General features: G+C 38.7%; 1 protein-coding gene across 5 annotated transcripts in view; it reads right to left on the bottom strand.

The window, feature by feature from the left end:
• LOC134648953 (RNA-binding protein Musashi homolog Rbp6) overlaps window positions 1-13,655 on the bottom strand; it is a 574,404-nt gene that overhangs the window by 291,731 nt on the left and 269,018 nt on the right. For all 5 annotated transcript variants that reach the window (XM_063503621.1, XM_063503618.1, XM_063503616.1 and 2 more), the window contains exon 5: window positions 5,801-5,842. In XM_063503621.1, coding sequence (XP_063359691.1) covers window positions 5,801-5,842 — 42 coding nt within the window. The remainder of the gene's footprint in view (window positions 1-5,800; window positions 5,843-13,655) is intronic.

Genomic DNA, 13,655 nt, shown 5'->3' with positions numbered 1-13,655 from the left:
TTAGGGTTCCGTACCCAAAGGGTAAAAACGGGACCCTATTACTAAGACTCCGCTGCCCGTCCGTCCGTCCGTCCGTCCGTCCGTCCGTCCGTCCGTCCGTCCGTCCGTCCGTCTGTCACCAGGCTGTATCTCACGAACCGTGATAGCTAGACAGTTGAAATTTTCACAGATGATGTATTTCTGTTGCCGCTATAACAAAAAATACTAAAAACAGAATAAAATAAAGATTTAAGTGGGGCTCCCATACAACAAACGTGATTTTTGACCGAAGTTAAGCAACGTCGGGCGGGGTCAGTACTTGGATGGGTGACCGTTTTTATGCTTGTTTTGCTCTATTTTTTGTTGATGGTGCGGAACCCTCCGTGCACGAGTCCGACTCGCACTTGGCCGGTTTTTTATATTTATTGCAGAATGCAGTTTATAACGAGCGCCATAGATTGCTAAAGGCAGAGGGTTCACGGCACGAAAAGGCTGGCTAGTAGGTTCTAATTTCGACCGTCATTCCGAGACCCCTCGTTATCACGGACGATCTATACACCCCGTCGAATTTCCATACCTACATAGTTGCCGTTTGGTAGTGCTGTGATGAAGGAACATGCTCTAAATTTATTCGTGAGCATTACACTGTAACATGTACGAGGCAGTGCTCCCTTAATGTATTCATGTAATTCGCATAGCCGGCATCCCCTTTGACCGGCCACGCAACACCGCACTGGCTCGGATAGAGTAATACAACGTGATGTTTTAAAACCATCCATCACGTTTAATGTCTATATTATGAAAGAAGGAGCTAGCATGCTGGCGATCGTTTTTATATAATTTGCGGTCGCACTTGGCAAGAATGTATTTCCACTTTTTATTTTACACAATTTTGGAGTGATTGGATATAATTTAATCTATAGTTCACTTCTGTAACGGCAATTTGCTTAGAAGTTTTATGTGGCATTCCCTAAACCTGGTCCAAATTTTGTCATTTATAGAGAGTAAAAGAAGTTTTCGACAGAATACCTGCTTGATGATTTCACGTGCTCTTAATTGTTTTTGTGATTAGGTTTTCATATTGTAATAAATATTAAACAATCAATTTTAAATTGATATTTAGAATAAATTATAGCATTATAATACGAAAGTAACAAAACAAAATTATCAATTATCTACACTCAAACACACAACATCACTAATACAAAAGCGAAAGCCGCCCAACTACCCTTAGTGGGGACAAATAAAACCTCAAGTTTCAGCTACTTGAATGTAAAAACGCTGCGATGCGGCCGAGCTAGCGGCGGCGGTCGCCAATTTACATTAAATGCGGCCAGCCCCGACCAGTGATAACTCACACTTACTTACAGAAGCTACAAAACAAGTGTCCAACCAGCTCCATGGCGAATTGCCTTGCTATTGCCAATTGGGGTCGTGATTGGGCTGTTTTGGACCTAATGAGGACAACGTTTAATGGGCGGTTCGCTTTTCGTACTGTGAATTTAACTTGCCAAATTCAAAATTCACTAAATACTTATTTCAGTAGAATAAACTAGAACACTTCACTAGACTTTATATAATAAGTTTCATCTAATGTAATAATTATATAGCAATTCAGTTCTAAAATATTATTATCTATTCTTACCGACGTAATAGTAAACGTCGTTATTGAGTTACATTGCACAACATGAATTATAACCGACTGATGCGCCCGTACAGCTGTCATAACCTCTATACGAATAAATCTTCAAACATTCCGCAGCTGAATTCAAAATTACCTATTTTATGCGGTTTTTAACGTGGTCGCTTTGAGGAGCCCCATTTGCAACTATGTTGAACAAAACGGAATAATACTAGACGCCGTGAGCCTTTGATATTAAACTCAATTTCATGCATTTATTAATAAATAAACTAAAATTGAAATTCTGGAATGGATGTAAAATTTGGCACGAACGGAAATGGTTGTGTAAAGGGGTGGATGACATTGAGTAAGAAAGCTACCTAGCGCATGTAAGGTGCATAGGGTTAATTTAATAAAACCGGCCAAGGGCATGTCGGGCCATGCTGTGAGTAGGGTTCAGTTTATCTGGCCGTCACAATAGGCTGCCCTGAACGGGGGCTATTAGAGGGTATCATGTACATAAAAAGCAAAAGGAAGGACTTTCACATTATTTTTACTAAGAAAGGGAGACTTTTTGCGAAACCTCAAACACGGCTCACCCGATCACATATTTGCTATAGGTTTTATTGAAAGTCTTAGTAAGCTATAAACAGTAATAGATATCATACACTAAAGAAACATCTCCACTTCATCAAATGATACTTTTTTTGAATTCAGATGCTTGATATGTTAATGAAAATACAAACATCGCCTTTAACATTTCAGGAGTTCCCTGAATTCCTAATGGATTCCATCGTCAGCACTGGATTATCACAAAAATGGGACCAATCTGGAACTATATATTATTATATTGGAACTATATAACAAAAACAGATCTGAGGACAAATTCACAAAAAGAATACGGCCGATTTGATAACCTCCTCCCTTTTTTTGGAGTCGGTAAAAATTCCCTTATACCCGCTGCTGCTGCTACCTCATGCTGAGGTTCGCTCCTTTTTAGCATCATAATTTTAAAAGTTTTTATATTTACATGATTGTAAACATATTAATTTGTGCCTATTTAAGTTTAATTCTAAGGCTTGTAATGTTTTGTAGCATTGCCTGTAAATATTTTTCAATGTGGTGTTAAATAAAACTTTTCTACGTCTTATATTCACTAATGTCAATTCTTGACTGGTTTTTAATAGGTAATGGCACAAAATCAAATGTTATAAAACCATTTATAAATTCCAAATCATAGTAAGTCATTCAATCAATCAATTATTTTAACATCACACCAGTAAGTCTGCGTCGGTCCGCCAGCGCATGCTCCCTATGATGCTGCTCGGTATGAAGTAAAACATGTCGAGCAAATTCGACAAAAAATACGTGAGTGACCCGTTTTAATTTTTGTCTGAGTCTCACGGATTTTGTAATCAAATGTTTAAGATTAGTAATATCACCTTCCTTGCATCGTCAATTTGCCAAGTATATTATTGTATTAATATTACTATATTGGAACTATATAACAAAAACAGATCTGAGGACAAATTCACAAAAAGAATACGGCCGATTTGATAACCTCCTCCCTTTTTTGGAGTCGGTAAAAAATCCCTTATACCCGCTGCTGCAACACATGCTGAGGTTCGCTCCTTTTTAGCATCATAATATTAAAAGTTTTTATATCTACATGTAAACATATTAATTTGTACCTATTTAAGTTTAATTCTAAGGCTTGTAATGTTTTGTAGCATTTCCTGTAAACATTTTTCAATGTGGTGTTAAATAAAACTTTTTTACGTCTTATAATTTTTAGAAGATGACATGACATAAAACATTATAATTTTTTTTTTTAAATAACCAAAAACTATGTAGGTATATTTAGAAATGCAATCACATATACATTTAATTATCAACATTACAATCAAAAAACATTAAAGTAGGTACACACAATAAATAGACAAAATCACCAAAAATACTTAAAACTAAGAAATATACTAGAAATAACCTTAACTATAAATACAACTAAACCTACTCATAAAAACTAATCAAACAACCCACCCCGCATCGCCTCCGATGCAAAGGTGCCCATCACGCTTGCTGCGTTTCCGCGTTGAACCGCGATGGACAACCTCTGCGCCAGGAACGACCCGGAGCGGGGGTCGAGGCCTCTCTCCTGCAAGCGACGCCCCAGCTCCCCAAGAAAGGTTTTCGCCTCCGCGCACCAGCACCCAGATGTCTCCACAGCCAGAGGAACGAACAAGTAATTCGTTAGCCCCGAATACTTGTCCCTCTTTAGGGACGCCGCCTGCTCAGCGGCTGCTCCTGCCGACCGCACAGTGCGGCCAAGGTGACTGGCGGCAAATGTGCTGACGCAGGTGGCGTCCCACAAAAGGCACTTACCTTTCTCCCACGGCACCAGAGTTAAACCGTCCGGCCTTTTGCCATCTGACCGACTAAGGCCCGGCGGCTCCAGCACACACGGGACATTGGCTGACACCAACGCCCTTCGAACAATGTCGTTCAACGCGTGGTGGCGTGGGAACCTCCCCGCGCACCGGCAGCAGCTCAAAGCATGGTGCCCGCTGCTCTCCACCATGGACCCGCAGATACATAGATGTGGTTGACAAACATCGCAGCCCAGACGAAGAGCAACGGCCACCCGCAGCGAGTCATTGTCGAGCAGGGTGCCTAAGTTCGGGGAGGGAAGGGCGTGCAACCAAGCCCCAGATTCCGGTGCCGAAGCCGCGTTCAGCCTGGCTCTATCCGCGCCAGAAGCCTTCTCCAAAAGACGGTCAAACAGACGCTTAATGCCGACTTCGTCCCACAAACGCTGACGGAACGGCTGTTCAGGCATTGACACACCCGGGTTGAGAGCCCCCCAGGCATTATTATTTTCAATCAATCAATTTATTAATATATATATATATATATATATATTTTTTCTTGTATAAAATTAATTGACATCAAGTAGGTAATTCTCTAGTGTTTAATTTTAGTTAAACCTAGTACAATTGCATGATAATTACTTTAAATAATTTATTATACTATTATAATTAAGTAGTGTAATTGTGAATTGTATTTAGTTATTAAGTTTAGTTATATATATCCTATATTGTACGCCCTAGCAGGGTGTCATGCACCTACGAAGACTATTTAAATGTAAGACCTATTGTACTGATGAGCATGAGAACAATGGATTAAATGAATATGAATATGAATATGAATATGAATAATATATTCACTAATATCAATTCTTGACTGGTTTTTAATAGGTAATGGCACAAAATCAAATGTTATAAAACCATTTATAAATTCCAAATCATAGTAAGTCATTCAATCAATCAATTATTTTAACATCACACCAGTAAGTCTGCGTCGGTCCGCCAGCGCATGCTCCCTATGATGCTACTCGGTATGAAGTGAAACATGTCGAGCAAATTCGACAAAAAATACGTGAGTGACCCGTTTTAATTTTTGTCTGAGTCTCACGGATTTTGTAATTAAATGTTTAAAATTAGTAATATCACCTTCCTTGCATCGTCAATTTTCCAAGTATATTATTGTATTAATATATATAGGTAATTATTTTCATTTTCGTGAAAGATGTAGATAATTTGATATTTATTTTTGTGCACTTCGCATGAACTCATATTTTGGTGTAGCAATCAGATTACGTCACAACCTTATTATATTAATCAAATACCTATATTTTTAAAATGTTGAAAAGCTATTTACATGTAAATACGTTACATTCAAAATTACTTCTATTCTAACTTTCCTTAATGCATTTGGTTGTAATAACTACATCTAAATAGTAATAATATATGTGCAGAGATATCATGAGAAATAGAGTTGATACGTTATTACACGATTCAATCAGGGGTCGGCCTCTGATTGAATCGCATCCAGGATAAGGATGGCCTCAAGATCACAGCCCGCATACTAAATTGTTAGCCCTTAGTTATTTATGCATCGTAAGCCAACATCTTAATAGCGAGCGAGAGTTATGTCCAGCCTAAAATAATATTTTGTGTAAATGTTTGAAAATAAACAAGCAGAGCGTTCAAGCGGTATGCTTTACCCTCATAATATGTCGTAACTTTGCAGTACAAGGTTGCCATTTTGCGGCGATTTAATGTCGGAATGAGTTTATTTACTCTAATGGCAAGTTTAAGTTTCAATTTATTGCTAACCACAATGATATTATAAATCACTTACCTTTGGATGTGCTCTTCTGGGAAAGGCCACTTTAGGATCAATCTGGAAAGAAAATTCACCATTACATTTTATGAATATTATAGTCCTTATTATGTAAATTTGTTTCAGTATTAAGCGGAGTTGAAAATGAACGTGGAACGAAATTTTACGTCGAATCATAACATTTTACAGCGTAAAGGTTTATTCTAATTATTTAACTAGATTGTAAGCAGAGTGAATAAGGATGTGAGTCACGCAACACTATTTAATGAATGTGAACTAAAAAGCAGACTTTCTCCTGCCAACTAATCATAGACCACACGTCGAGCTCGGGAGAGCTCGATAAATTCGCATCGCTAGCGCGGCTGCATAGTCCAGACCCAAAATCCAGCTAGCAAAAAAGCATCGGGCTGAAAATCCTGCGCCGCGGTCCTGTCACTCGATTTCGGCCCTCGTCTTTTTCATGTAACCGAGCGCTAGTATTTCATACGTAGCACTGTTTAAGCCCTCAGATTTTCTCCGGCCGCGGCCGCAGGTCTTTTTACTCGTGCCGCTTCGCCGCTGACCGTTATAAACGCAAAATGTAAACCTAAAGAAGCTACCTTTGACATTTTTAGAGGTAAAATGCTTCGTTTCCACTCGCGTTGATCATTCTGTCGCTTCTGCGTAGGTACTTTGGATTGCAGCGGGTTTTATGTTTTAAAATTAGTTTTTAGATTTTTTTACTAACTTAACTACAGCGGAAAATATAGCAGGATAAATAATGAATCTCGCCGTCCTTGACAGAAAATACTCAAACGAACCAGAAATAATTATGAGAGGTACGAAAAAAATATTAGGTTAAGAAAATATAGTAATTATATACATAGGTACTATATTAGTCGTCAGTGATGTATTTTGTAACTACACCTCATTGTGTAATGTACTTAACTAGGTATAGGAATGTATGTTACCGCAGTTTGTAAAATATATAACTAAAAATGTATAAAAGAATTTCTGAAAAATCTTTTAAACGCTATACACAATAGATGCGCAGGCTGTAGGCATCCGCGTCCGCGTAATTACGAAGCAAGCGTAAGAGAATAATTTAAAAGATTTTGCCCAAGAGGACTGCATTATTACAATATCAGGGAAAACGGCTTTACAGCGTCATTCATACATTCTTAATTATTTAATTATCTTCTGAGTGCGCCACGGAACACCGCAACTGCAGAAAATCTACCTCACTTATTTGATTAAATTGGATTTTGAGAAGGAATTAAAATTTTCTGGTAATGTCATTATACATACAGGGTATTTAACTAGCTTATTTTTTGTTCTTTGCAATAATTATTATCATTTTCTGAGTACAGAATAGATAATAATAAGTGTCATCGTCATTTATTGAACATATGTTTAAACTGGGTTTGTTTCTAGTAAAAAAGAACATATTTTATTTCCAAACTCATATTACTTAGGAGTATCATATAAACGGTAAAATATTATTTCTGTAAATTTTAGGTTTGGAAAAATTATAATATGGAAAAAAATAGATACACAATGCAAGGTCCAAGAGAAATTCGAATTCGCCTAAAGATCAATCACTCTTAAATAGGTATATTATATATTAGAATTAAAAAAAAAACATTTGAACATATTAAAAGTAGGTACCTTTGTCATCGCTACTTATTATACTTAATAAATGTTTATTATTGTGGCCACAAAAACCCTACACACAAACAAAAAGAGGACTTGTAAAATGTAGCAAAGCTTTTAACCCCACGCAAGCAATTTTGTAAACGTTGTAAAATGACCACGAAAGTACACAGAGCAAGCAGAAAAATCATAAAACCCCAGATGGTGGCGTTAAAGCGATTAAGCGGGTCGATGATAAATTTTAACGAGTTATTTTAATGGAGGCGATCGCAGTCAGTGGCTATCCAGCAGCCTGCGTCGATAGAAAAATAAAAGGTAACATGCCAAAGGCTTTTTAATGTTTCGTTTTTAGCAATTTATTTTCGTGCGTAAATTTGGATAGTAATTTTAATCGCAAATAATAGCCTGTAAATATGGAAAGAAAAGCATGGTGGCCGAGTGCGACTTTGAACTTTGAATAACGAACGTGCGATGAACGACTGTGCGACCGATCGCTGTAGCAATAACCTGTTGGTCGACAGAACGTTTCCGTGACGAACTTTCGTTCGAAAGATCTTTCGTCTTCGTTTTCGAAAAACAGTTGCTCGACATAACGGATGGAACGTTTGTTCGAAAATCTATATCGCGATAAATTTGATGCTCAACGAAACTACCTATATGATCGGTGTTACGATGTTACGAGGAACGTTTATACAGAACAACTTTAAATGAGTGCGATAAATTATCAATCAACTTATCGGTTTTACGATGAACGATTGTTCCACACAACGTTAGCATGTAAAAAACAATCGAATGATCGGTATCATTAGTTTGACTTGAACCCATGACCACTGGATCGCTAGCCCATTGCACTGTCATCTGAGCAACCAATACTTTACCAAATACAGCGAATATTTCCATTTTTAATTTGTTTCTAAGCTTGATGCTAATTGTTCGCAGATGTTTCTGATTGATACAAATTTGAGGATAAATGTTTACGGTCAGTCAACGAAAACTAAAAGTACCTAAAAATACAGATAGAACTCAATTGTATAAAAAAATCAAGTGTATCATCGGACAGCAAACCCCAGCGAGTCCCGGTCATCCAACAAACGACTAAAGGAAGTTTCTAAAACAAATATCAAGACAGTCAAGGTACTCCTGCGCAAAAATGACAACGAAACATAGAAACGAATGTGACATTTTGATATGGAGCCATTTGCGTGATTACAATCGACGCAGTGGCGCACCCTCCTTAGCCACCTTCACCTCCCCCTTCCTACAACTTCCCTTTGCGATAAAGATTGACATCGCCGCTTTTAAATTTTAACTTATCCTATGTCAAACACCAGAAACCAAACCAAAGTATACCATAAAATCGACCTGCTAAGACAGAGATTCATTTTCGGTTCCATTGAATTTTTGCTTGTCATCGTAAGGAAAGATTGTAGGAGAAAGCACATTAGTAGGATACCACTAAGGTTGGAAAAGAGCATGTTAGCTTTATGTAGTCAGAGCGATGTCATCGACATAAAGTCGATTATGTTAAATTTTATATTAAGCAAACACAATATCGGTGTCTGACGCGGCGAACACGAACGCGAACGCCCGCAAAGTGAGTGTACAAAGCGTTTGCTCACTTTTTCACGGATAATGTGTGTGAATTCACTAAACACATAATCCTATTGTACTTCCAGCGAGGTCAAAGATTACAGTTTTATTGTTATATGAAATGCTACTTTGATGTTCTTTACTGTAAATATATATTTTGGTGTTTTGTCGTTTACAGACTTTATAAATACTTTCGACTTATCGTTTAGAAAGTTATTTATTCCTGTCATAGGAAAGACACCTGTTAGAAGTGAATGATTGTGAAGATATTATTAAATTTAGGGATCCATGTCCTACTTATTTACTTTGGAAATGTAGTCGTTTTTATATTTAATAGGTAGAAAAAAACGATACCTACTATGGAAATCCAAACTGAAGTTACAATTAATATAAGTACGAATATCTTTCTATAAAGTGTCCAATTATATTTCAGTGAGTGCGAATCAGGGTAGTTGTTTGAACTCACAATAATTAACAAGCATCCGGCGCTTCGGTCAAAATTAGGGAGCAGCTGTAGTGCACTTTAAGTTACACATGTAGCGCTTAATGACGCAGGTATACTGAGTGAAAATGTTTACTAAAATATACGTGCAGACGACACGTAAATGTCGCAGGGGCGGTATTAAGTGGGGACCGTATCATTCGGTGTTCAGTCAGCACCGCGCACTCTAACTCCGCCTAATTGGAACGAATTTGGCTCTAGGTGCAATACTCGAGTTGGCTCAAGATTAGGGCGGCGAGCTATTGCAAGTATATTCCGGACCGTTCCCTCTGAAATATTTGATGTGCAATGTGCGACTTGCAGAGTTGCGGCCCGTGAAGTGGCACCGCTTTGCTCGCGCCATCGCCCACGTGCGCTTCCACTAACTTGAATTAAATTAAGAACAATATTTACCCCCGCAGCCAAGATAAATGATATTGCACCGTTTAGCCAGAGTTTATGCTCAGTGACGACTTATTGTACCCACATTCTTAGAATAAGCTAGTGAAGTGCCTCCGCAGCGCCACGATGAATTAATATGAGCCTGGTTGAACAGAAAGAGAAATACGAGTCTGGGAACCACTTCCAGAGGTACGATTAAACGAGCCGCGACTTTACCGTGTAGACAAATTGCCGTGGTAAGAGGCGGCATTCAACTATGCCATTGTTGTAGATTTAGCAATTTTGAATTACGTATAATTTTATTCTTAGGGGATTCGTGAGATAAAATCAGAAAATACTTTACGCAGATGGTTAGCAAAATCGGCGTTGGTTTAACGCTACGAAACCAAGCCGTAGGTAATGACACCGCCAGGGAAGAGGCTCGACAAACGTCATTACTGGGGCACGCATAAATATGCAAGGCAGGTAACGCACATTTTCATGCGACGTCGCAAGAATTTTATCGCTCGTTTAATTCTGTAAGAAAAAAGTGGAATTCTTCCCGGTGTAACACGAGACAGGCGGCCGCGTGGGAACCGGGACACCGGCTCGAGCCTACTCCTCACACCTAAGTGCAACCGAAATATATTCTCTCCATTTTGTCAGATATTACTTTCTCTTAAATACCAACGTCGAAAGCGTAAGCGGCGGATGGGAAGAGACGTAATCTTATCCATCAGTCGAAAGCTCATTCGTCGGGCGCTAATGTGGGTGCTTCGCATACCTAGTTAGACGCACCTATTAACGTGTATTTTATTCATTGCCCTTTTCCTTCACTGTTTGTTTCACGTCGACCATTGTGAGCACAGTGACCGGGCTCTAACGACGCTCTTTTTTCGTAATACCTTTGTTAAACTTCCTTGCTATTTATTCAACAGTTGTAAGTTTGTTCATTAATAACGCGTCTAGACATTCCCAAAGACCCTCGTGCCTAACGCTGTAAGAGATTGAAATAATCTCTTTGTGGTTTTAGTGATAATAGTTTAGCAGCACAAGTTAGCTGTAGATATAGTTTATAGTCAAATATTGTCAGCAACAGCTGCATAAAGGCCAGTCACGACGTTAGCTAAGTCAATGTGATTTGAGGACTCTTGGGACTAAGACCACTCACTATTCCCTTCGAGTTACGAGAATGTCACCACAACGTTTAATTGTAATCGAAGTTACCTAGTAGGATTTAGGTGGTGGGTTGTTTATGATTTGTGCAATTAAAAAAGATAAACGTAATACTACTTACTATTACTAGGTAGTTACTTTCTGTCTTTGGAGCGTGGGAAAGTCGCTCGCTCTTGGAAACCAGAGGTCATTTAATATTTCATACGATGGTTTCGTAAAAACTGATGTTAGCAACCAATTTTCTTGCTCCTATAGTGTGCCATGGCAAAAATCAGGATAGCGCGTGGAAGATGGTGATTCTTATCATTTCGCGTGTTAAGGTTTAATTTTCACGAAGAATACTTTATCTACGTCACATTCAATGCAAACTGTTACAAGTCTCCGCAACGCAACAAATCAGAATGTCGCAAGAAATTAAACCTCGGCGAAAGCATTTACAAAGCTTAGTCCTTTGAGACTTAAAGAAAACTACGAGCTGACGATGAAAAAACATCGTCTAGTTGCGTGGTGGTGTTGGTCTATCTAGGACTGTGCGGGCCGACCGGTAGACATCCGGCGCAGATATTTGCAGTCAAAACAGACTTAGGGCGCTGGCTCCACTCTGCGCATGTCACTCCGCCTCTGTATTATTTAGTAACTCCAACGAGCTTCCGATGTTACTTTATTCTATTGTGCAACTGTATCTATGCCGGTTCCTGATGTCCGAGCTCGGGAAGTTTGCTCCGAACTGACACGACTCGGAGAAACTTTTCGTGCATAGAATGAATGCCTGTCAGCCAAACGTAAACAGAACTGAGATGCTTAGCCGGTGTGTATAGCGTTGCAGTTGGATTTGGATATAAAGTTATAAGCACAAATGGTTTAACCGTTTGTGGGGATGAATGATGTGAAAATATAAATTTGTAAATATATTTTTATTTATAAAAATTGACGCTATTAGATTTTCGAATGTACTTATATTGAATTATACTCCGACTTCAATATCGTGTAGTTTGTGTTGATACGAGTGTAGGTATGGCCGCGTAGGTGAAGTGGGGGATGTTATTCGGGGACCGGGTGCAAGTAAACGACTCTATATTAAGCATTCCAGAGCCCTGATCTCGTCAGGTGAGCGCGCCGCACGGTACATGAACTCAACTCAAACTTATTATTTCAAAGCCGCATACAACTCCTTTGTTTTTCGTCTACAACCCAAACATTTACGTATAATATCTACCAACAGTCTCTAATCCTCATATTACATTCTACAAACATTTTGTGATTCCAGGACTTGAAAGTACGTAGGTACTTACTGTCTGTCGACACTTTTATAATTACTTTAATTAACGCGTGGTTAAAATTTGTACCAAGAACAGTAAGAATATTATTTACGAAAAAAATCGTCCATTTTTGCATTTGGGACTACGTAACGTAGCAGCATTTTTTGTTTTACCCGGCGCTCTGTAAAAGCTGCCCGTTTTAAAACTGCCTTTAAATCGTCCATCATTAATGAACTCGTTATAACGTTAATTGTTGCCACAATCGTGCCGTGGCGGGGCATTAAAAATGTATGTACACTATTTAAAGATTCCCATTTCGCGGTACTCGCGTGTAGGCGATTTACGAACGCGACTGGCCCAGTGCCCATTAAGGCAGATTACGGACGAAAAAAAAACCTCAACGAGCTCTTGGCGTTATGAGTTAATTTTGGAAGAATAACGCGGGCGTCGGTTAGTGTTTCCCTTTATTTGGTGTTCCGGCCGCTCGGTTTGTTTAAACGGGTAATCCAGTGCAAAAACAAGCCGAGGCCGCGCTATACGTACGGCATGTGCTTGCGGTGCTACACCAAATGTATGTTGCTCGCAATTTTGGCCTAACGCTATCGCCAACGATAAAATCACTTAGCGCCTCAGAATAACCAGTCGAGTCTAGTGCTAACTGCTACTTAGTTTACTTACATAAAAAGCGTATTCTTACTTCACTTGTATAGACAGGAAAGATACAATTGCTACTTAAATAAGTTAAATATCAGAAAGCGACTCTATGTTAAGGCCTTCTGATATTTTTAATGATGCCTACAGACATCTAGAAACAATTTTAACTATTTTTACACTGGATCAAACAAATATGTCAGTCTCACATTTTTTTTATTCCCCATCATAAATTAGTATGGATTACGGTGGGCAACAAATAAATTCGACCAATCATAGCGTCCCATTGCCTATGTTTTGTCCCTCACGGACGCACTATACCATATCTATTAGGATCCTACCGTATATGTTGTCTACACTTATTGAACTCCAAATGAAACAAAGGATAAAGTTCTTAATTTACGAACCTATGTAAATAAAATGCAACTATTACTAATGTCTAGCGGGTGCTCCATATTTTTGCAGGTGTCGAAAGGAAAAAGGAAGCATGCGTTTTCCCTGAATCTGCTTACAAGTTATGCAATAATTCAAATCGCTTAATGTACTTATATCGCTGCAAAAAGCTACTTTATGGGCTGCATTGGAAAGTATTTTATTTCCATGGATGGCGGCGATTCTCTGCAACCACCCGGTGTCGTATTTTCGAATTCAACCAGAGAGCGCGGAACGTGGTGGTTGACAATATGAATTTATGATTATGGGA

Source organism: Cydia amplana, chromosome 6 (genome assembly GCF_948474715.1).
Source record: "Cydia amplana chromosome 6, ilCydAmpl1.1, whole genome shotgun sequence".
Taxonomy (NCBI): domain Eukaryota; kingdom Metazoa; phylum Arthropoda; class Insecta; order Lepidoptera; family Tortricidae; genus Cydia; species Cydia amplana.
The sequence above is the reverse complement of the archived record's forward strand: the minus strand, read 5'-3'. Positions and strand labels throughout refer to the sequence as shown.